The 25,098-nt window shown below is 39.0% G+C and overlaps 1 protein-coding gene across 1 annotated transcript in view; it reads left to right on the forward strand.

Annotated features, from left to right (window-relative positions):
- Positions 1-384: 384 nt before the first annotated feature.
- The window catches only part of LOC101159893 (zinc finger protein GLIS2), a 36,864-nt gene continuing 12,150 nt past the window's right edge, over positions 385-25,098 (forward strand). Inside the window, exons 1-2 of the mRNA XM_023958813.1 lie at positions 385-985; positions 23,208-23,392. Coding sequence (XP_023814581.1) covers positions 23,230-23,392 — 163 coding nt within the window. The 5' untranslated portion in view covers positions 385-985; positions 23,208-23,229. The remainder of the gene's footprint in view (positions 986-23,207; positions 23,393-25,098) is intronic.

Genomic DNA, 25,098 nt, shown 5'->3' on the forward strand with positions numbered 1-25,098 from the left:
TTGATGAACTGAGCCTGGGAGGCAGAAGTGAAAGCAGTTGGATCATCTCTTCAGGAGTGCCACAAGAACACGAAACACAAAAAACACGATTTTCATGGGAATGTGTTTTTAAACAGAAACGGTGTCCTATTTGCTCAATATATAAGGAATGTTAAAACCAGATTTGGTTATTAAAATAAATGACATGAGAAAAACAGATTTTTAAGTGTAGTAGGAAAACGTGATCATGCATGGGTATAAATAAGAGACAGAATAATACAGAGGCACAACACATGTGAATGTGGTAGAATACTATTTTGATTTGATTTTAGACACTAATTTAAATAAAAAAACAATGTCTGTGTTTTGTTTTGTTTTGAATTTTATGAATTGATTGGTCTTTTGCATGCAACGTAAAGTAAAGGACACTTCAGTTACTTAAGATTTTACTGGTTTGAGGGTGACTATGACGCAATGGAAGCCTGAATTCTGTGATTCCTCCCTGAGGCGGTCGGAGGGGCTGGATCTCCCGTTTGCTCTCCTCCTTCCCTCCCTCCCTCCTGATGGGGAGCGTCGGTAGGTCGTTCCTCCTCTCAGCTGCTCGGAGCTCAGATGACCAGCGTCGCAACTGAGCGATGCACCTTCGACACAGACTTTGCTGTTTTTTGAGGACGAATCTTACAGACATTGAAAAATATTCTTCATTTGTATGCCTTTAACTCTGATCTGCTCCAGAGAAATTGAGAGCTAATTTTATTTTTAGGACAAGATTTGTTTTTAAATCGCTCAACTAAAACCTGGCTGCGTGTAATAGTTACAGTTTTCCGATTTTTATACTGATGGAGTCTTTTTTGTAGCAGAGGAAGATGATTGGAAGCTGATTTAAAGCGCGCAGGTCAAACTCCTTTTATTTTGATGAATTGCGCTCAAAGTACCGACAGCATTTCATTTCCAGACAGATCCAAGACAGAAGAAGACATTCTCAAGATCCATAGGGTGTCTCGAGGTAAGCCTCAACCTCTGTTACAGAGATAAATGTACAAAAAGCAAAAGGAAGAAAAGGAAAAATGTAGTCTGACCAAGGTTTTAAATGAAATTCATTTCAGGAGAGAAATCTTCATTCACTTTTGTTTTAGGAAGTAGATGGGTGTAGTCAGCATGTGATTAGACACAGATCATTGTCAATAAGGAAAATTCTTGAGCAAAGTTGGCAAGAAACAAATAAAACAACTAACAAACCAAACAATTTATTCAACGGTTTTAAAAAAAACCCATCATAATCTGACTGACCCTCTATTGCACCCCCACTCTCTTAAAAAAAATCATTCAATTCACTTGAAATTATTATTAAGGTAAAAACTCAAAAGTCTTTCATTTATGGATATTTTCTTATGAAGAGAATATAAATAAAAACACACATTACAATAGTAACTTAAGTGGATCTCCATGACATTGTCTCAGAAAGACCAGGGCAGTGCTTTCCACTCAAAAAATAACATTTTCTAATTATTTCAATATCAAATTTATATTTAATGTTCCAGTTTGATCATTAAAAATCTTGCAATACATTGATGAACTGGATGGCTCAGTGTGGAAGTCGATGGATAAATAGAACAGGAGGAGAAAAACTGTCTGGTTTGGTTCAGACATGATGATAAAGAAAGAGAACAGAGACAGTCTTTTCAGATGGTGCTGTTATTATGAAAGTATGTTTTTTTTAATTCAGTCTTTTTATAATTTGATTTTGTAGTATTAAGTAACAGTAAACCTTCAGTATCATTTATCGGTGAGTAGATCTTGTCTTTTTATTTATAAGCTAGACTTAGTGACATATTTATTTTTTATTAGATTTACAATAAATGCTGTCTAAATGCCAATATTTTATATGCTGTAGGAGTAGCCCTTAGAACAACCATCCTTTGATCTCAAACCTTATTAACTCTGGGCAGTGAATACACTCAAACCTCTTGAGACCCCATCAATCGTTTGACATACCTTTTTCTTTTAATTTTGTAGTCACAGGGCCTCAGGTAATCAGAATTAACTACAGTAGCAATAAAATCCATGATATGATTTATTCGCATGTGGACCGCAGGTCTCAATTTTTGTCACAGACAGAAATGTAACTTTTTTCTTTTTTGCTCCACTTTAATGTTTGCCAGAGTTTACATAAAATTGTCTCCTAAACGAGGAATCATTTCTGTTGGCCAGGAGTCTTCTGAAAAAACAGTGTGCCTGTATTTGTCACATCTAAGTTTATAAAAACCACTTTAGGCACAATTCTCAGTGATGACAGAACAGCTTTTTGAAAAAAATTGGCTTAATTTTAGGACCATTCTGTTCTTACTATGAATTTAAAAAAAAAATGCTGTAAAGTCATGTAGGATTAGGTTATGTAGACCTTAAAATAGAAAGAAAGGGTCAATTAATTGAGAAAAACCATTTACCGTCACACCTAAACTGTTTTAAGTCCTTGAAAAGATTTTCTATGAAACGTAAATTTCCTAATTTTCCTAAATACAGATGATCTTTTAGGTATTATTAACTGATTAGTTGGCATTTATTTCCTGAAGTACATCTCTTTACACAGGCCTTTTCTCCTTTATAACAGTATTGTACGTGTTGGAGACTTGTTGCATCATGCTAATTTGCAAAGGCTGGTCTGAATGTCTTGGTTTGATTTGAGAATATTTTGGAAGCTAAGCACGTTCCTCTGATGCATCAGTCTTGCAGCTTCCTTCCTCTCAGACTTCTGTCTGTTCCATGGATAGACTGCACAATCCATATGGGATCTGTCTGTGCAGTGTAGTCACCATTAAAAACAGTGAACATTCATCAAAGAAAATAGGAAGAAAAAGAAGTGTACAAAATAATGGTAGAAAAATAAATACATAGCACAAGTAAAAAAAGCTAGAAAACTAAACAAAAAAAGACATCAAAGCGGCTGGATGGCTCAGTTAGCTTGCTGTAGGACTGGTGCGCAGGAAACCTGGGTTATAGGGAAATACAGGGTTGTGTCAGCAAGGGCATCCGGCGAGAAAACTCTCTGCCAAACCACCTCTGCAAATCAGTGAAAGCTGATCCCTGACGGGATGTGACAAAAGATGAACAACAACATTAAGAAAAAAACACAAAAAAATGGGGGATGAGAAATGAATTAAAAATATCTATATATTATAATAAATGAAAAAGCAAAGGGCAACAAGGTTGGAGGTTTCACAAAAAGTGTGAAATAAAAAAAAATATATATAAACAAAGACCAGTAAGCAAAAAATAAAATTAAGAAAAACAATACAATTTAGGAATCAATAAAGAATCATAGAAAACAAGTTGGAACAGTGTAAGGACAAAAACTGAAGCAAAAAAAAAAAAGTAGATAAAAAAACTGACTCACATATGAACTGAAGTTCCATCTCACTGCTAATCCACAGAGTTCAATATGATGTTGGTCCTCCTTTTACAGCTACAGCTTCAATTCTTCCGGGGAGGCTGTCCACAAGGTTGAGGAGTGTGGTTATAGGAATTTTGACCATTTGTCCAAAAGTTCATTGGTGAGGTCACACACTGATGTTGGTGGAGAAGGTCTGGCTCTCGACTCCACTCTAATTCATCCCAAATTCACCCCTAAAGGTGTTCAGGTCAGGACTCTGTGCAGGCCAGTCAAGTTCATCCACACCAGACTCTGTCATCCATGTCTTTATGGACCTTGCTTTGTGCACTGGTGGACAGTCATACTGGAAGAGAAAGGGTCTGCTCCAAACTGTTCTCACAAGGTTGGGAGCATGGAATTGTCCAAAATGTTTTGGTATCCTGAAGCATTCAGAGTTCCTATCACTGGAACTAAGGGGCCAAGCCCAAGTCCTGAAAAACAAGCCCACACCATAATTTCTCCACCAAATTTCATACTCGACACAATGCAGTCTGAAATGTGCAGTGCTCCTGCCAACCTCCAAACCCAGACTCGTCCATCAGATTGCCAGATGGAAAAGTGTATTGCATCACTCCAGAGAAGGCGTCTCCAGTGCTCTAAAGTCCAGTGGGGGGGTGTTTTACACCACTGCATCCGACGCTTTGCGTTGCACTTGGTGATGTGTGGCTTGGATGCAGCTGCTCTGGGATGGAAACCCATTCCATGAAACTCTCTGAGTACTGTACTTGGGATAATCTGAAGGTCACATGAAGTTTGGAGCTCTATAGCATTTGACTGTGCAGAAAGTTGGCGACCTCTTTGCACAATGCACTCCAGGATCCGCTGACGGCTCTCCATCCATTGTTGTTCCCAAACTTTTCCATTTTGTTATGATCGAGGTGACAGTTGGATGTGGAATATTTAGGAGAAATTTCAAAACTGGATTTGTTGCACAGGTGGGATCCAATGACAGTTCCACACTGGGATTCATTGAGCTTCTGTGAGCGCTCCATTCTTTCACAACTGTCAGTAAAAACAGTCTGCATGCCTGAGTGCTTGATTTTATACAACTGTGGCCAGGTTAAGTGATCTGGACACTTGATTCTGATCTTGTGATGATTTGGATGGGTGAGCGAATACTTTTGGTAATATAGTGAGTGTGTGTATATACACACATAATTCTAATCCACGTGTACCCCTCTATTGTACATTGCAGAAACAAGCCCTTGGAAATACATAAAAAAATATTTACCTCACTAGCAGATTTCTTTTAAATATGCAAAATAAATCTGCCAATGGGGTTTCTTTATAAAAAAAAAATTATAGTCGGTAAAAGAGCATGTTTTCTCAAACTAAGATTATTTTGCTATTGAAAAACTTTCTTTACAGGATTTTTTTTTACATTTTTTTCTTGAAACAAGGATCTTTTTACTTTCATTAGATTCAGTTTTTGGCTCAGTGTTTCTAACCTGAGCCTTGATGGAAGCTTGCACGGACACTGCTGTCCTTCACCTTCTGTTGTCTTCATACTTTTCTGCTGTTTGTACATGATGAGTTCAGTGGGTTCAGCCCTGCAATAAAACCACCACTCACCCTACTTTGTCCCCCCACAGCTGAGGCAGAAGTTAGCAGGCCTCAGGCCTCCCTGGTTCTTCTCTTTTACACAACTTATTTTCTCTTCTCCTCTTCTCTCCTTGTTGCGGTTGGCTTTGTCAGACACATCCCTGCAATGGATAGTCTTTTTTGTCTTAGCTTGAAACCTCTAACTAACCGCTGGCTCCTTCCATCCCGTCCCTCCTCCATCTTTGGAATGTCTTAGTTACCCCCACTTTATGTTTCCGCTCTTTCATTCTTACATGCTAAAATCCCCCACATGCTTGTGCCAGCATCTGCAAATAAACACAAAAATCCCCAAAACATGTTTGCATCGGGCATAATTTGGTCCACGTGCCCACACAACATCGTAAACACGCACATTTTGAAGAACAAAAAGGCCCCCATTGGTTTCCGCAGGCCACCTGTGCAGACACACGCATACACAAACACACACACACATTTCTATAAATCTCTTTTTTTAACCTCTTTTTTCCATTATCCTCATGAGAGCCAAGAGCTGGGGCCTGTGCTTCCAAACCAAACACAGACCGAATTCCAGAAAGCCCAACTCAACACCCCTATCCCTCCACCCACCCTTTGGCTTCTCCCTCCTTCATTTTTGCCTCCACTCCTTTCTCCCATTTTCTGCCTTTTTCTCCTCCTTCTCCTCCTCCTGTTCTTCTGAACTGTACCTCAGGAAGACAATTCAAAAATGACTTGGAGTAAGTTGAAAAGGAATGAGTAGAAGAATAGATTTAGGAAAATGGCACCTCAAGTTTATCACCTAAAAGAGAATTATTTGTCATTGATTTGTCATGTGTGTCTGCATGCAGCAGCAGTATTCCTAAACTTTTTGTACTTGGTGACACACTGATGCAATAGTGTAGTAAGTAAGTGTTGTGGTGTTTAACAAAATTATTTCTTTTAGTGTTTTAGTGCTGTAATGACACTCAGGGAAGTCATATATGTTTTCAAGCAACTGGCCACTTTACTACACATACAGTAAGTACAATAAGTTAGCTATATTGTGAAAAACTCAGGAGACACACAGTGTTTGTTTCACTTCACTGATTTTTGGGATAAGGAGACAATTGTATTGGGGTGATAGACCTCATTTTGTGAATTCCACATAATGGTCTCACTATGTACAGTGTTCCTATCCAGTGAAACCAAAAACCAAAAAAACCTAAAATAAAAACCTTCTCAATTTGGCATCAATTTCAACATTTGGTGGTTATAAATAGAAGGCCCTGGAGAAGGTGAGGTGAGCGATACGCTGAGGTTGATATAGTCCTTACGGTTCGCTTCATCATGTCAACAATTCTACCAGCACACCCCCAACTTTCTGTTCATGGATGATATTGCTCCACCACATGGTGCCAGAATTGTCATAGATCAACTTTAGGAAGTGGGAGTGCCTCATATGGTATGGCCAGCAATGTCCCCTAACCTGAACCCTGTAGAGCACGTCTGGGCCCAGCTGAAGCAGAGAATGGATGATTATACCCCACCCCTGAGTAACATGGTAGAACTGCATGTAGCACTTATGGGAGAGTGGAAACTTTTACGTATTTCATTAAAATTCAGACCAAATAAGAAAATCATTTATCTAAATAACATTATCACTAATTTATTGTGATATCTGTATACTACAATGGTGTGGTTAACTGTGTAGAATGCATAGTTTCATCTAAATATGTGATTCTACATAAACTCTGTTGTTTGTGTTTGTAGATGCTTGCTAAGTAAAGGGTGTTTGTTTTGCTGCCTGTGCCAATCTTTCAATGAGACTTTGTGTATAATTTCCCCAAAAAACGAATTTCTATTATGACATTGATTATGTAATGTTTCATGCTACTTTTGGTGTTTATTTTAATGACTTCTTCTTTTACTTAGATTTTTTTGAGCAAAGTATTAAAACTATGTTTTTTCTAAGTATGATTATCAACCCCCTGATTTGACCTTGTTTGGATTTAGCACATAGTGTCAAAACAATATGAACTCCGAATGTCTTAGTGGGAACAGCCAATTAGCCATAGAAGATGGAACAGCACCCTACAGGCTTGGTTGTCTCAGTGTTTGCTACTAAAATTATTGCCGTCAATATCTTTAAGAGGGATGTTTTCTGTTGCTTGTGAAGGCACATTCTCATTCCCAGAGGATGTTTTTACTAGGAAGCAGTGGATGCAGTTTGTTTTCCAAAGGGAGACATATGCCTGTAGAGGAGAGTTCCATAAATAAAAGTCAATATGAACCTTGGTTGTGCTACAAAGATGCCTAAAAGAAAACGAGGACCGGTAGGTTATTTGACCCGGAAAAATGTAAATGTCAGGCATGTCTTTAATGGGGCAGACTTTTCGCCTTTCTTAAAATATGCTTGTGGGGTTCTGAGAGGAAGAATCATTTTACCTAGAGCAGCCAAATTGTCTAACTCCTATATGTGTGCATGTAGAAGAATAGCTTTTAGCTTTTGTCTGGTCGGTTTGTCGGTTTAATACATTTCCCCCTTCTTATTTGTGTTGCTGTGCATTGGGATCAGGGGGAGTCTTATCTTTGAACAGTTGGCCATGTAAAGTGTTGTTGGGGTTGTTTTAGTATTCAGATAAGACTTGACCTCAACAGGTGGGACATCCCCAAAACTGCTGCTAATAGGAAGAGGAAAAACTTTAAAGCTGCTTACACATCGGGCGTTTGACGCAAGTTCAAGAATGTGCTAAACGTGCATTTATGAACATGCGTTTAGCGCTCACACTGGTAAAAGCAGAGAAAGGCTTCCCTTTTCCTTTTTCTATTGTTTACTAGTTCATGTCTGTCACCTAAAGTTGGAAGAGGCTTGGTGCGAAGTGTCAAACCAGTGCAAATCTCGTGAATCTTGCTCTAGGCTTTCCCTTTCATAACTTTATTCTGACAAATGAAAGACTTGGTATAATTCCATCCAGGCACAAACTCCAGTTATTAATTTCTCTTCCAAAATCAAATTTTAAATGCTTTGCACTTTCGTTTATTAAAAGGGACGCCATCAATATGTCACTACCTTATCTAAGTTTCTGATTGGTCAAAGTTTGACCAGGTTAACTTGAAATAGCCACGTGTTTCGCACAGCCCAAAAACAGTCATAGAAACTTGACTAGCTATGAGTGAATGTGAGAGTTTTGAATGTGGAAGCCTGAAAAGCACGTTTACGTGCCTTTACATAGACATTTTACTGAAAGTGGGTGCTTGATAGCGCGTTGCTTAGAGCGGTGTGAATGTTGCGAAAAAGAACTAGTTTATCAATTTATGCAAACTTTTAAACCGACACAAAAAATACAGTTTATGCCACAGTAAAGGTCTAATTAAGATTACATATCCATCAACTAATAGCCTCTTTAAGGCTAAAAAACACCTCTGTCTAGTTTTCACTTCACATTGTTGGGTTGAACCACTTGCTAATCTTAGTAAGTGTAAAAGAAAAGTTTCTCCAAGTCTTTATCAGCTCAGTCTCATATAGGTAGTGTAAGATCAGCCTTTAGGTGGTTTTATTTTTGGACCTCCTCATTAAAATATGAGAGTTTTTGAGAGTTTTTAGAGTTTTATCTCAAAATAAATTCTTGAACATGACACAATTGTACTAATTGCAATTTTTACAGATCTCATCTTATACCATTAAACTATACTAACTAGCTCAAGCTCATTGCACAGAAATTGACTGGAGCATTTTTTCCTTTGCGTTTCTTTGTGTCTTTCCCTACTGAGAATGAGAGGAACGCCCAGAGTACAGCTGGTATTGGTTATTATTTACTGGCTTGGCACGCACACACATGGACACATTCACACACACAGAGTGGAAACAAATTGGGTGAATCAGCTCTGCACATCGGAATGTGTGGCATATGTGTTTGTGTGTTTTAAGTTTGGATGACAGAAAGAATGAAAGAGGGATGCTGAGAAAAAGAGACAAAGTGGGAAAATAAAAAAGCTAAATGACAGCTATGAGAGTTAAACATTTCAAAAGAGGGTTTTATTTTTTGCATTTTGGCTAACCTGACCATTAACCTTTTACGGGATCTCTTGTCTTTCACGAAACTCTTCTCTTTCCTTCCTCTGCAATTTCATTTCCTCCTCTGCTTTATTTTTTTTGTTCTTTCTCTTCATATTTTCACCTTCAGGCACAATGTCTGTTTTCGGTTTTTTTCCTCAACAACCCTGGATTTTTCTCCCCCCTTCACCCTGGTTCTTTCTCATTCTTAAACCTCTGAGGCCGCCGGTCGATGAAAGCATCAGTGAGGAGAAGAACTTGTTGCTTCATTGCTGGTGAGGAATTACAGGGAGGGGAACCAGAAAGGAGATGGTGGTTTCTGTGTTGATTTTGTCCTCATGCCAAACTGGTGGATGGTGCTATTGCAAGGGATTATGGGTAGAGATTAGGAGCAAAGGTAGGGGACAGGGGTACAGTTAAAACCAGAAGTTTACATACACTACATAAAAACAGACATAGGCTTTTTTTCTCACCATTAGACATGAAAGAAAAGTAAACCTTTGCTGTTTTAGGTCAATTACAATTAACACAATTATTTCTATTTGCTAAATGTCAGAATAATGAGACTAGGGTTTTTTTTTGACAAGTTTTTACTACTTTTATCAAGATCAAGATCAGTCAAGATACTAGGAAGACAATTGTGGATTTGCACAGGTCTGGCTCATCCTTGGTCACAATTTTTAGATGCTTGAAGACAATTGTACGCAAGTTTAAACATCATGGGATAGTGCTACCATCATATCACTGAGGAAGGGGAGATGGGTTCTATGTCCCAGAGTTGAATGTACTTTGGCCCAATATGTGCAGACCAACCCAAGGACTAAGGTAAAACATGTTGTGAAGATACCTGCTAAAGATGGTTAGAATGTGTTGTTATCAACAGTGAAAGGAGTACTGTACAGACATGGGTTGAAGGCTACTCTGCTAGGAAGAAGCCATTACTCCAAAAACATAGAAACAGAAAAGCCAGATTAAAGTTTTCTAATGCATACAAGGATAAAGACTTAAATTTTTGGAGAGATGGCCTGTGGTCTGACGAAACTAAAATTGAACTGTTTGGACACAATGATGATGGTTATGTTTGGAGGACAAAGGGGCAAGCGTGCAAGCTTTGGAACATCATCCCAACTGTAAAACATGGGGGTGGTAGCATCATGGCGTGGGGTTGTTTTACTGCTGGAGGGACTAAATCACAAAATAGATGCCATCATGAAGAAAGAATAGTATGTGGACATATTGAAGCAACATCTGAAGACATCAGCCAGAAAGTTGATGCTTGGGCGAAAATAAATCTTCCAAATGGACAATGAAGCATTCTACCAAACTGGTTACAAAGTGGCTTAAGGGTAACAAAGTCAATGTTTTGGAGTGGTCATCATATAGCCCGGATCTAAATCCTATTGAACATTTATGGTCAGAACTGAAAAGGCGTGTAAATGCAAGTCGACCTAAAAACTTGGCTCAGTTACACCAGTTCCGTCTGAAGGAATGGACCAAAATTTCTACCATTCTTGAGAGAAGCTTGTGGAAGGATATCCAAGACGTTTGAACCAAGTACTGCAGTTTAAAAGCAATAGTACCAAATACTAATAAAAAGTATGTAAACTTTTGACTTTGACAGATGTAAAAAAAACTTGACCAAAAAGATCCTATTCTCATTATTCTGACATTTAGCACATAGAAATAAGAGGTTTAAAGTTCCTTACTTCAAAACTTCGTTAATGTTACAAGTTGTTTAACCCTTAAATGTTACTAAACAGCACCACTAGAAAACAATGTGTCCTTAAATGTGCTTATTTTTTACATGGTTTTTACTTCCTTTCTTTCCAATGAAAGACAGGAAAATTTCCCCTTTATGGGATAAATAAAGTTTTATCTGTCTGTCTGTCTGTCTGTCCGTCCGTCCGTCTGTCTGTCTATGGTAGACATTTGATGGCTCGGTTGGCTGTGGGTAGGACTGGTGTGTTGGGAAAGCAGGGTACATAGCTGGGTACATATACTACTACTCTGGAAAGCCTAGAACAAGATTTGCAAAATTTTCACCACTACAACATATCACTCTAAGCCTCTTCCAACTGGAGGTGGCAAATATGCCTTGTTTCTCTTGTCATATATTGTTTTTCTTTGTCCTCCTGACTCTCATCATTGAAATATATTTAAAAAAATATTCGTATTTCCTTTAAGCTTTTTTTTCACTTTTCAGCACATCCCTTCAAGGGTTGCTACAGAGGATGAGCTCTCACTGATTTGCACAGGTGGTTTGGCAGAGATTTTTATGCTGGATGCCCTTTTTTGACACAACCCTGTATTTTATCTGGACTGGAGACAGGCACAGGGGTCCCAGACTTGGGCCTTGTTGTGGTTATAGAGTTAGGCAGTGGTAGGAAGGGTCTTGCCCAAGGACACTAACTAGATGAAGCTCATCACATCCCTATGAATATGTACCCTGCATTCCCATTGCACCAGTCCTACACACAGCCAACTGAGCCATCAAACTGCTACCGTATTTCCTTTCATATCCTCCCTCTAAAATCCTGTGCTTAGTTAACTGGTATGTAGAGTTTATTATTGGTATCCTGTAGTCAATTGTTATTTAGAGTTTAATGCATGTGCTGAGACCCTACACGGTGATTTATTACTAAAGACCCACTCCAATGAAAATTGTGTTTTTATAATATTCTTGTTACAATATTCTCATGATGGAGGACATATATAAAATAAATTAAGATTAAAACTGGGTTTTCTTAGTACTTCTTTATTTAAATCGTGATGCTTCAGGAGCAGATGAAAACCCACGGCTTGAAAAAGCTCATGTTTGTGACAACAACTGTGATGGGCGGGCCAAAGTCTCCCTGCTCTGCTCCATTTCTGATGCATTCACTTGGAGACTCATAGATCCCTTAATGTCTTCATTTTCCTTCTCTGAGCTGGCATCTGGGTTTAAACTAAACGGCTGGATAGCTCCGGTATTGCTGGCTGTTTTTTTTTTTTTTGCTACACTAATGTTACCGTGGGGTTATAAGAGGCTGTAAGCTAGTGGGAGAGAGTGTAAACAAAAGCAGGATGGGATATCAGCAGAGGGTTACTTTTGCACCAACAGTCCCACCCACAAGTCAGAGCTGAATTTCTAATGAACTACTGCGTCTGTGCAGAAATTATATCTTCAAAAAAAACAACAACACGGGCTTCTGGAATTTTGCTTTAAACTGCATTCCGGTAATCATAATAAAAAGACATCTGGGAGCAATTTTACAAAAGAAAAATTAACCTGTTTATCATTTGATAAAAATGCTATGCTCTAATCATTTTTAAGTACAGCATTGCAAGCTTTGCATTGTGTCTGTAGAATGAGGATGCATGCTGCTTACATTTACAGTTAGGGCTGTGACGATAACCGCATCACCGCGGTGATGAGGTCTTCACCGCGGTAATGACCTCATCACCGCATCACCGCACTTTTTTTACGCACTTTTTTTTTACGTTTTGCATATGGTGCGTGATTGGAACTATAATAAACACATTACACGCATTCATCTTTGCTGATAATTTACTTTTTCTGCTAGTCCTGTGTTCAGACTTTCCTTCTTTCTTTCAGACTGTTCTCTCCTTTTCTCCGACCGCGCCTGTCTCTCTCTCGTAGGCGCGCTCTCAGTGCGCTGCACGTGACACGCGGCTCCCTTTACAGTTACACCAGTGTTTTTCAACCTTTTTTGAGCCACGGCACACTTTAACCTTGACAAAGACCCCGCGGCACACCAGCATCCCAAAAAAAAAAACCTCAGTCTGTATTTATCGACAGCCCCCCCCCCCCCCCCCCCCGCAATCTCACGTGCATTTTTGTGGTAATTGTAGCAGAAAAAGCAGGAAGTTGGAGCTGTTTTTTCTAAAAGATGAAATAAAAGTTAAGTTAGAAAATTCAAAAACAGTTTTATGAGTGTTTGTTGTGGTTTCAAGACGTTTAAGGACGACTCATTTTACGCTAAGATGCTGTCCCTTTAACCCAATGCATCATGGGAGATGTAGTGTGAAAACTGCCGCAAAAGGGCAGAAAGACTAGTGTCTCTGAGCTTCAATGTTTTGTTCACTTATTCCACGGTCTGATACTGGATTCTGTGGAAAGCTACACCGCTAAAGACGAGCTTTGGCTGGTATTTTTGTTGGAACGGAGAGACTTTATGAGCTAAAAGGAACAAGGAAGTGGAGACTTTAACCACTTCTGATTGGTCAGACTGATGACATGTGATTAAGCCTTCAAGAATGATTGGCGGAGACAGTTAAAGGGGCGGGACTTTGCCGCAAACGGCTTTAGCTGCAGCCAAATCGCGGTACCGTCATTCTTATCAAAATGTCTTTAATAGAATCAAATTAACACAAAGAAAAAATAGTTTTATGATCTTTCATATTCCTAACTACTCAGTGTTTTATCAGGGCCTGTTTGGATGAACAAAGAGCTGATTTCCTGGATATGGTTAATGTTTTTAGATCAGTAAATGAGGGCAATTTCCCACGGCACACTTGACCATCTCCCACGGCACACTAGTGTGCCGCGGCGCACTGGTTGAAAAACACTGAGTTACACAAACAGGCGCGCGCTTTCAGAAGCACACATCCTTATTCTACAACAGAAGTTTCCGTCTCGCAAGGAAATACGACAAATTTACTGCTTTCTAATTATTAATTTCCATTGCAAGCTGCGTGCGTTCTTTAGTGCGCGACACGGCCGCCCGCCGGAGGATTTTGTGTTGGGGGGGGGGGGGGGGGGGGGGTATTACTGTTGTCCTTCACTCCGTAACACCAAACATGAACGCGCGCTGTTAGATTTCCATGAAAATCACAACATATTTTGTTTGGGAACTATTTTTTGCAGCGTAACGTTACATGTCTGTATTAACAAAAGGCGGAGCCTCCTGCCCCGCGTTCTTCATGGGTGTCAGGCTTCACGGCTACCGGAAAGGTGACAGTGTCTGCAGTCTGCTTATCACTGGGCAATATATAATATTCTGAGAAGATGTCTGTACCAGAGAGCACAAGTGAAACTTTCCTGCAGCTCCAGAGCGGTCCGCTGCAGAAGAATCAAAACGCACCCCAAACACACGTGTGCGCACCTTCCTACTATTCCTACACAAGACGCTCCGCGCTCACACACATAGTCAATCTACAACACCTATAGTTAGTTCACAAGTTAGATATGTAGTTGTTAGTTGTTACTGTTGTTTGTTAATAAAGAATAGTACGTTGTAATTGTATTTATTTCCGATGCGGCCGCCAGAGGATTATTGTGTTTTTTTGTTTGTTTGTTTGTTTTTTGGGGGGGGGGCGGTTAACCGCGACACCGCGCCCCCTGGTGGTTCATCACCGCAGTGATGAAAAATTTGACACCGTCACAGCTCTATTTACAGTCCAAAATCAAATTGGAACAAACTTGGGAAGTTCTACTCGGATTCACATATATGTTGCACTTGTTGTCATCAGTCATTGAGTGCATCTCATTGTACCCCAGCATCAATAGCACAGGGGTAAGAGTAAGAATGTAAATTCAATCCTCCTTTTGTTGTAATGCAAAAATCACGCAGGTACAAAATTGTCTGGTTTACAGACACCAAAAGTAATTTTTTGGCTAAGCATGTTATTTTAAACTATTTTTATTTAGCACAGCTGTTGTGGAAAAAGATAGCATGCTGTTTTTTGTTACGAAGCAACGTTGTCTGGGGATAGAGGTGTGGTGTATTCGTTCGACTTGAAAAATGATCTTGAAGCCCCAAAGAACTGACTTTAAGGCTATGTTCACACTGCTCTTGACAACGCTAATGCAAGTGGCAACTTCTAATGAAAAGTCTATGTAAACATGTGTATAAGCATTTCCGTCTACTGTGAAACTCTTAACGCTTATTAAAAACTCTGGTGTTCAAGCATTGCCACACACATTTTTAAGGCCATTTTCAGGCTTTATGTACAACATGTTTTTGAAAGCTAAACCAAGTCAAACTTTGAGCAATCATGGACTGAGTGACATATGGATGGGGTCCCTTTTATTTCAGGGAAGTGCCAACTGTTTGAAAATCGATCATGGAGAAGAAATTAATAATTGTGGTTCATGCCAGGCCAGAACAATATGATACCCAATCTTTCATATATTGCAGTACAGCTGTAAAAAAGACCCAAGAACAAGATTTGCAAAATTTGCACCACTACAACATATCATACTAAGCCTTTTCCAACTGGAGGTGGCAGATATGCCTTAGTAAACAGTGGAAAAAGAAGAAGCCCCTCCCTGCTTGTCCAGTGTAAACACCATGGGCAAATGAGTGTTCAAGTACCTGCGTTCCGAGTATTCTTGAACGTTCGTCATAAATCCGATGAGGCTGTAGCTTAAGACTTTATCTATTTTTATATTAAAGAACTGAAGTTAACTCTCCACTGCTATCCGTGCCTATTCGCTTAAACAACATTGTATCACAGACAGTTACAAGGCTATAAAGATATTTATTTTTGCTAAATCTGCTCATTTGCTGGTTCATGTCAGAATTATCTGCTGCTTTATAGAGAAATAGAAGGTAGTGATGGGACTGGTTCTAGGGAGAAATGATTCTCCTGAAAGTGATAATTTAATTGAAGTTAAAGTGTAACTTTAATATCAAAGCTTAGATATTTGAGTTACAGACTGACCGAAACCACAACTATAAGAACAACAATTATTAAAAAAAACAAAAAACAAATGCTCTATTTTTTTTCTTTTTTCTGTGTTCTACGTATTGACTCTGGTATTCAGAATGAACTGAGCAGGAATCTGCTTCTGAGAACAAAATTACATAACTTGTTTTTTGAAAGCCCATAAATGGAGGAGACGGTTCTCAAAACTTTGAAGTTTTTCTCATTTGTCTTGGAAGAGATTTTGTGTGATTTGGTCAACGGTTGAGAGTGAATGTAATTACAGAGGGCAAAATGTTGGAAGACTGATGAACAAAAGAGAGGCTGCCTATTTCCTCAACTATGTCTCCACTTTGCTTTTACATGTGTGGTTCAGCCCCAGAAACACAATTTCTTTTGGTGAGATTTCATAAAAAAGCCAACTGAAACAATAGCTTTACAGTTTTGGTCATATCAGCTGTTTGGAACGCTGCCACAACATTCTCCTCATTCCTGAGATGTGCCTCTTATCTAAAGGGTGTTCTGTGGCCTAGCAAACATCACAGCAAATGTTGTTATGAAGATGAAGATGAAGAAAAAGATCAGAGAGTGGCATAAGTGATCTCTGTTGGCTGAATATGTCTGTTGGCTGAATCCGATTCCTGCAAGGTTTCCGCACAAAGTTAGGTTTCAAGGAAAGGATCATTTAAATGTTTTCAATAGAAACAAGCCATGTTGCAAAACCTTCTGCAAAACTTTTTTCTGACTTTACAGGTGTGTAAACAATCAAAATGAGTTTAGAAAAGTTTTCTCCTCCTTTTCCTCTGGCAGCTGCTTTCACTCCCTTTTAAGTGCCGAGGACGGCACTGTCAGCGGGAGAAACACTGCAGGCTCTGTTGGTGGCGATTGCACACTTGCACTGCGGAGTTGCATCACTTTGAGTCTCTGAAATACAAGAGAGAAGGAGAGAGAGCACAATCTTGAATACATAACTGGAAAAGTCTAAGGAGAGAAAAGGGTGGTCATCTGACTCCCACAGTCCTTTCCTCTGACGTTTTTTGCTGCTATTTCACTTTTCTTTACCCTACATCATACCGTTTTCAAGTTCTGTAAGATGTTCTCTGTCTTAAACGAACTAAGAGCGTTCTTCTTTTGATAATGCTTACCATTATTTTAGCATAAAATGCAATGTTATATCTTTGTAAAACTCTGTTTTCTTTTTAGCACCAACAATTCACTTTTTTTCTTTCCTTTTCTTTCCACCATTTGTCAAACAGGTGTCCAGTTTCAGCCAACTTCAGTGTTTCTCATAAACGCTTGCACCTCAGCTCAGACTTTCTTCCTCCCTCAGTTTGCCTCCAACACAGAAACAAAGCCTCCTGCCATCTTTGCTGTTGCAGATGCATTGCGTAATACCTTAAAAGGATGAAGGCTGGAAAGTTCAAAGTATTTAGGAACTGAAAAATAAGGACTGCATCATCCCTGGGACCAGGCGCTGTCCTACATCCCACTCTTTGCACCACTTTTCACACATCAGACATGAAAAGTGATAACATTTTGTTCAACACCCCTCTGCTTTTTCCTCTCCCTTTCTATTAACAGATTAGAAACTTAAAAAAATGTAGAATTAAAAGCTCTATTTTAGGACTTCCATCAACATCAGGAATGGTTGAACACAATGAAAAAGACAATGAAGAAAATTGGAGAAATTGGAACGGGAAATTTACTGAAAAAAAAAAACAAATGAAGGAAAAGAAAAAGAAGTGGGAGGCCTACAGAAAGTGAGACATATGTTCAGCTAAAGGAGAGGAAGAGGAAAACCACAGGATTGGGGTGGGGGTGGGGGGCAAAGCAGGGCTTCGTGGGATAAAAAGTTTGTGTGAGAGGAGGAAGGACTCCCTTCAATGTGATAGTCTTATACCTGGTAGGATGTAAGAGCACTGTTAGTAAGTGTGATTTGATGAGTTTCATGGAGGTACAATTGATTAAGTTCAATGAAAAAAGCAAAGAGTGACAGTGGAGAGAACAACTCCATCTAAAATGGAACATTTTGGAACAAAGCTCTAGTAGAACCAGACTTAGTTTGGCTGACCATCTGCTGTGACCAGTTGGGGTCTGAGAGGACCAGAAAGAGACAAAGAAACACCAACAGAATAAAGAAACTATGCGAATAGTCTCACCCACAACTCAGAGGCAACTTTCTAATGAACTGAATGAACGAAACAGAAACGATGTCCTAGAAAACAACGCAGGTTTTTTTTAATTTGGCCTAAAACAGCATCATCATAATTAAAAGACGACTGGGATTGATTTTACAATAGAGCAGGGGTGTCAAACTCATTTTCACTGAGGGCCACATCAGCATAGGGGCTGTTCTCAAAGGGCCAGATATAACTTAAACATGTAAATAAATGTAGCTACTCCTTAATGTTAAATAAATCATTATTTATTTATTATTATTTTATCTGCTTATTAAAACCCACAAAAATCCATTAATGAAGGATCAAGCTGTCCAAGTGAATAAAGAAAAATAACAAACTGAGCTAGAAAGAACATGTATTACACATGTAGCATTTTACAAAAAAAGGGTGCGCACAGCCTTGCATCCAACTGATGGTTTGATGACAACAATTTGTCTGCATACACCCATAAAGCCTGCAAACATTGAATAATTACAACAGCAGCTACACATAAATAATATTTAATTGACTACAAAAAAATGTATTTTAAAAATTAAAAACTTTAATGCTCTCACCGGCCACACACATTGACATGGCAGGCCACATTTGGCCCCCGGGCCTTGAGTTTGATACATGTGCAATAGAGCAAAAGATGATCAGAGTAACTCTTTAAAGAAGTGAGCAGAACTGAGAGAATTTCCTCAACCCCATTATATAACAAATGTATTCTGCAGCTTTTTCTTTAAACATCTCAAGAGACACTCTGCGGAAGTCTAAACGCATGCCCATATGTACCTAGTTATGCACCAGCATGTGCTTGATGGCAAAACAGTCAACCTCTGTTTTGTTAGGCAGCAGGGTTTTCCTAGGTGGGCCTTGGCATGTGGGGGAAAAGCTGCTGGAGCTTGGAAGCTTATGTTATAGGAGTTCCAACTGATGTGATCATGATCTGTGTGCGTTCCTGATCCATATGTGCCCCGTCTCATGCAAGTACAGGAGGGGAGTCAGAGAGGTTGCTGCAGATGGATAAAGGAGTGTGGTGGGGTAGCTGGCAAGCTGACTGTGGGTCTTAAACATTGACTTCATTGTGGTTTCCCCTTTGCCTTATATGATGTTGTGAGATTGTGTTGGTGAATGTGGAACAATTTGTGGCCACAGCAACTTCAGAAGTTTAAAAAGCAGGACGTGTAGCTTTCTGGGAGCTGTTTGAGTTCAGTGAAAGTAAGTAAAGAAAACTCATTCTGCTAGCTGTCATTATAGAGTCATTCTGCGTGACAGCCAATTGAGGTTTTGTCACAAATGTACGCGCAACCCTCGTCTGGCGCCGTTTAGGAGTTCCCCTGGAAGCAAAATTACTGTCTGACTGAAAAAACAAAAAACCTCAAAACACAACAGATGTCTGCAGGCGTTTTCTCAATTTACCCATTAGATTTTAAAGAAATACTAAAAAAAAGAAGAGTTTCTTTAGAAAACTTCAAGAACATATAGTCCAACTGTGATCCTCTTTTATTATTTAGTATTATGACGTTCCCAGTGGTCTTTTAATTATGATCTAAAAACCTGTATTGTTTTCTAGGACATAGTTTCTACAGAGTGGCAGTAGTTCATTAGATATTCAACGCCGGCTATACCTTCACCTGGCTTATAAAATCACTGTTTGTTTACACCAGGGGTGTCAAATGTCAGGTTTTCGAGGGCTAGCCACCTGCAAGTTGTCCAAAAATCCTGCTTAAACTGCTGCTGATTACCTGGATCAGGTGTGTTTAGCCAATGAGGAGCTTCAATGGCAGGTCGGTTGGACGACATGTTGGACACCGTCCCACATGTCCTGGATTCTGACACACCTGTTGTACACTCTCTTCTGTTTGCCAAAAGCATCTCATGACCCTAACCTGACAGTACCGGTGCAACAAAAATGGCGAGCAAAATTGGAGCTATCCAGCCATACAGTTTTGATCCAGATGCCAGCTCAGATAATGAAAAAGAAAACGTACATTGATCTAGTCGTCTACAAGTGGATGCATCAGAATGGAGCATGGAGCTTGTGGCTTTTAGCTTGACTGATACAAATGACTGATGAGAAGCTGCTTCTTTTATTTTTCAATTGTTCCCCACAGAAAACTCTTCCCATAAACTTTTACTGAGATGCGTTGTATTGTTTGCCTGTTTAACATCACATAGCTTAACTTGTTTTTTTTTTAAGAATTTGATAAACTATGGAGTTCAAATGATCATCAAATGGGTATCAGTCAAATGGGTATCAGTTGTTAAGACAACAAAACCTTGATGCAAACAGGACTGTGATTTAGGCCCTGTAGGATTGGAAATTCTTGAGTCATGTGTCACCTTTTCCAGCAGCTGTCAAGCTTATAGTTAGCTTTTAGTCTACTGGTGAGATACCTGCTTATTGACTCATTTGTTTTTGTGCAAACATATAAGATGAGTCATAGGCTGAGCTGGATTTTTGTCTCATGGATCAGCCTCAGTGTTCAACTCAGGAACAAAACGTTTGTCAGGAGCAGAGCACAGGAATGCAGAGGACTGGGGTGAAAACTGATATATGTTACTTCACAAGTCATGAGGGTTTTTTTTAAGGAGCTGATCTGCAAATAGATTTGACAACAGCTATGAAAGTTATATTTTTTCCAAACCTGTAAAGATTTGTAATGATAATAATGGATTGGATTTATCTGCGCTTTTCCAGATGCTTTTCATTCATACTTGGTGATGGTAGAAGCGTGTCCAGTTTGCGCCTACGGTCGCTCTGACCATCACTGGGATCAGTGCTGGTAGGCAGTAGCGTTAAGAGCCTTATGTTAAAGTGATGTTAATTGTTCGCCATTGACATGGTAATTGCCCCCAGTACCATTGTTGATACCCCTTCTGGATTCCTGCGTGGTAGCCTTCTACCTTACCAACCAAGCTATCTTGCACATAAATGACTTGTATGCTCTTTTGTTTTGTCATTAGATGATATTGGAAAATGTTATTAGTTATAATAAATAATAATGGGTTTGTTGTTTATGTTCATTTGTTCTAGTTAGTTAAAGGGTCTATATCATAAAAAATTAACTTTTTGAGCTTTTAATTGTGTTATAAGGTTCATTTCTCACTATGAATAACGCAAAAGCAGTGTTTTGATATGGAGTTCCAAATTGTTCATAATTAAATAGATAATTATGACCTTGTGCAATCACGCAGTCAACCAATATATCTCTCATAAATATATAAAAGATCATGAAATTGTGAAAAACATGCACACAGATTTTAAATTAGCCATTATATGATTATTATTATTATTATTATTATTATTTGACTTCCGGTTCCGGGTTGCTTTATTGATATTGCAAGATTCTAAATCTGTCTGATAAAAGTTTGGAACCGGATATTGATAAATCATGTTATAAAATGGTTACGTTAGAACAAGGGTGGGATTATATAAATTTGCTTCCTTCCACTCCCTTTCAAGCAATATTTATTAATATGTCTAATTATCCAGAGTTTGATTAGTTATTGTACGAATGTATAACTTATGATTGTTTTGTTTTTGTGTATTATTCCTATTTGATTGCTTGAAATAAACCATTTCAAATCAAAAAAATTCAAATCAAATCAAATTTTGTTTTAAAATCCTGTTCAATTTTTTTAAAACCGCATTTTAAAATATTCATTTTTAATCATGTTGGATATTATTGTAATTCTATGGATTTTTTCAGAGCCTCAGATTTCAAAATCAATATCTTCCAAAGTAGCTTTATTTTTATTTCACATTGCTGTTTTTCAGAATGACTTATTTCATGATGAGCTTTTTCAGCGGAATGAGTCTGTCTGTCAATCAAACAAAACATGGCGAAGACACTTTTGTGATTGCCTACTCCTTTTACTCAGACATGGACTACATCGATTGAAGTTGCTTCAGCGAACATGATGGCGCATGAACACCCCTCAACACTAGGTGGGAGTATGCACCTCAACACATCGACAGTGTTGCCAGATTAGGCGGTTTTGGTTCCAGATTTTTTGGGTAAAAATGGCTTCAGGCTTTGGTATCCATACTTTGGCGGTTTTAGGGTTGGTTCTGCGTTTTTTTTTTTTTCTCATGGAAATATAGTAGTGGTCTAAGTTAGGCTGAGTGGCTGTTGGTCTTCCGCTAAGCTTCTATGCACTGGAGCCCCTTCCAGGTGTAGTCTGCGACACCAGCACCGCCCCTAGGCAAACGCACACCCCCAGGAAGGGTGAAGGGTGCAGCATGAAGGGTGCACCCTTCACGGAGCTAGCGCTGTTTGGCAATAATGCTTTCCTTTAATACACACAATATGCACATCCATCCTTGCAAAAGTTAAGATGTTGTTTGTTTTGGGGGCGAAACACAGACACGCTACTGAGGCCGACTCTAGGTTGACGTCATGAAATTGGCGCCACCCACAAGGAGCGAAAGGCGGTGCCTCAGAGATCGGGTCGTCTTACTTTTGGGCAGCAAAATGAACTGGGACAATAACTCATATTTAATTAAAAAATTGTTCTTTGGTGTGCCAAAGGTAATATATTATCATAAATATGAACATTGTTTACTGAAAAAGGCTTAAAAATAGCACGGCATAGGCCCATTAAGTGTGCTTTAGTTCCCCTCCAAAATGCACACTGACCAAAGTGATACTAATAAATGTAACCTACTGTCAGAGCTGTTTATTTACTTATTATTATGATTGCAGTTTTTTAAATTTTACATGCCAGAACTTATTTGCAATTTTATAAAAAATATTCTTCCAGTCAAGGTGATGCTAAATTAAGTAAAGTCCTGTGTTTAATAATATGTTGTGAATTAGCCTCATATATTAGAAGTGTTAGGAATGAATTTTAAACCAATTTGGTCAGGTTTATTTCTGATGTGAAGATTTAAAAAAAGGATGACAGCGCATCACTGTAAATGTAAGACATAATAGAAAACAATATTTTGATTTGGGTTTCATGCATTTTTTTAAAAATAAATTTGCTGATTCAGGATGCTTTCTTTGGCCCAAAGTGTGCTTTATTTATATATATTTATTGTAATTTTTATTTGTTGCTGTTAAAAGTAGAATAAATTAAAACTTGTATTTAGATAAATACATACACTATTTTGATTCATTGGATACTTAAAAGCTACAAGTCATAAATGATTTGCCCAGTGATCACAAAAAAATAAACACGATAAATGAGCTTTTGTACAATTTTCTAAATGGTTAAGTTGGGCTTGGTGCCTCTTGCTGGGTTTTGGTCAGTAAGAAGAAAGCACGCCACAAGAACATGTTAAGAACACCAAAAACACCTTTTTTTATTGGAAAAATGTGATTTTGTGTATACTACAGTTAAAAAGAAGGAATTTCTTTTTTTAATTAATTTTTTTTTCTGTTCCTAGGTGGACAACATCCACAGCTACCATGCTCTCCGTGGACGAGCCTCTGGACTTGAAGCTTCCCTCCAGACGGCTGTGTGACCCTTTCACATTAGGAAAGAGGACTCGCCCCTCCTCTTTCTGTGGTTCTGTCCGCACCTTTCGACCAAAACTATGCCCACCGTTTCCGTCCCCTCCCTCCTCTCCAGGTAAAAGGGAACCCCGAATATTACTTTATATCACTCACCAGCAAGCAAAACTCGCTAAAAAGTGATGACATGTCCCAGCAATAAGATAACTTTCAAACATAGGCTGCAACTTTTTTGTTATTTAATTTTATGGATTTTTGTTTTCCCTCCCAGCTTCCGTCATAAAGGCTCACAGTAAATTAAATAAAGTTGATCATAAAGTGAATCACAGTCAAGGTTTAGAGAAAATTATGTCTTTTGACATGTCCCTGGCACTTTAGTGTCAGGAGGAGACTCAGGTCCAGCTCTGTGATAACTCATTGGACTGTTTTCACTTTCCCAGGAAACCAAATGTGGCAAATGCTGACTCTTTAAATAGAATTAAATAGATTGTTCACACATTTGTTTCCTAGAGGCAAAGGAGTGTGCAACTGAAATGAAATGAGGCTGAAAGAAACTGGAGCCAAGACAGAGAACCAACATTTAAAAATATCAGTGGGGGACTGTGCATTACCTGGGCCTTCAGTAGTGGTACATCTGAATCACCCAACCCCTCACGAATCATTTTACGATGCAGAAACAAATTTTGCATTGCACGTTGAAAATTGCTGTAGCCACAATAAATGTTGCTGAATAAACAAAGCGGAAAACAAATGTTGTTTTGCAACTACATCCTGCAAAAAACACTGAAAATAACCACATACATTTGGAATATTTTTTATCATGATATTTATAATTTCACTCATCAAAAAATTGTATTATTTGAAGACCAAATCCATCCTCCTCTCTTTCCTTAAAAACAGTTCGATCACCTGTCATGTAGATTATAGTGCTTTAGTTCCGTCAAGAAGTCCTTTTCTATTGCCATCAAAGTTAAAGTCCCATTAGCTGTCACACACCTAGGTGTGTGAAATTTGTTCTCCGCATTTGACCAATCCCCTGGGGGAGCGGTGAGCTGCAGACACATCTGGCCTCTGGAACCATTCAGCGGTTTAACCCCCTCAATCCAAGCAGGGAGGCATTGGGTCCCATTTTTAGTCTTTGGCATGACTCGGCCTGGATTTGAACTCTTCCAGTCACAGGCCAGACACTACCACAAGGCCACTGAGCTGGTAGGCCAGTGCTGAGAGCCGAGTCTGTCCAGTTGTGTTTCTGCGTAGGTTTGAATTCGCTTTAGAGCCAAAAATGTCTGTTAGACAGACACAGTGGACACGAGGATGGACAGCACCAAACACACACATCTGTACGGCTGCTTCATCCTCTCACTCAGATTTTTCTGATAAAGAATGTCAAGGAGATCAGTGGGAGATTTTCCTGCTAAATCATCCATGTACATTACAGTCAGCTCTGTTTTGAACCGAGACAGATCAAAAAGTGCTCTGTGTCAAATGGGCCAAGGCTGCATGTGGGACATTTTCCCTGTATTCCTGAAACTTTTGTCCAATCAGAAGGTCTGAATACTGTGACATTGCCAAAGCCTGCTAGAAGGCGCTGCTAACACCACCTCAAAATCTGATTGGTCAAAAGAAATGAATGTCTGACATTGATTTTGCATTAGGGAGCCTTCAGAACTGATCGTGAAGGCCTCCTTAGCTCTGACCCTGCCTGGCAACAAAGGACATGCGATCGGTTAAATGCTCCAATATGAAAATACGTCTGTCTGAAAGCAGCATAACCATCATAAACACAACAAAAGAGATGGAAAGACCATTTGAAATGATTCAATG

This window comes from Oryzias latipes, chromosome 1 (assembly GCF_002234675.1).
Source record: "Oryzias latipes chromosome 1, ASM223467v1".
NCBI lineage: Eukaryota > Metazoa > Chordata > Actinopteri > Beloniformes > Adrianichthyidae > Oryzias > Oryzias latipes.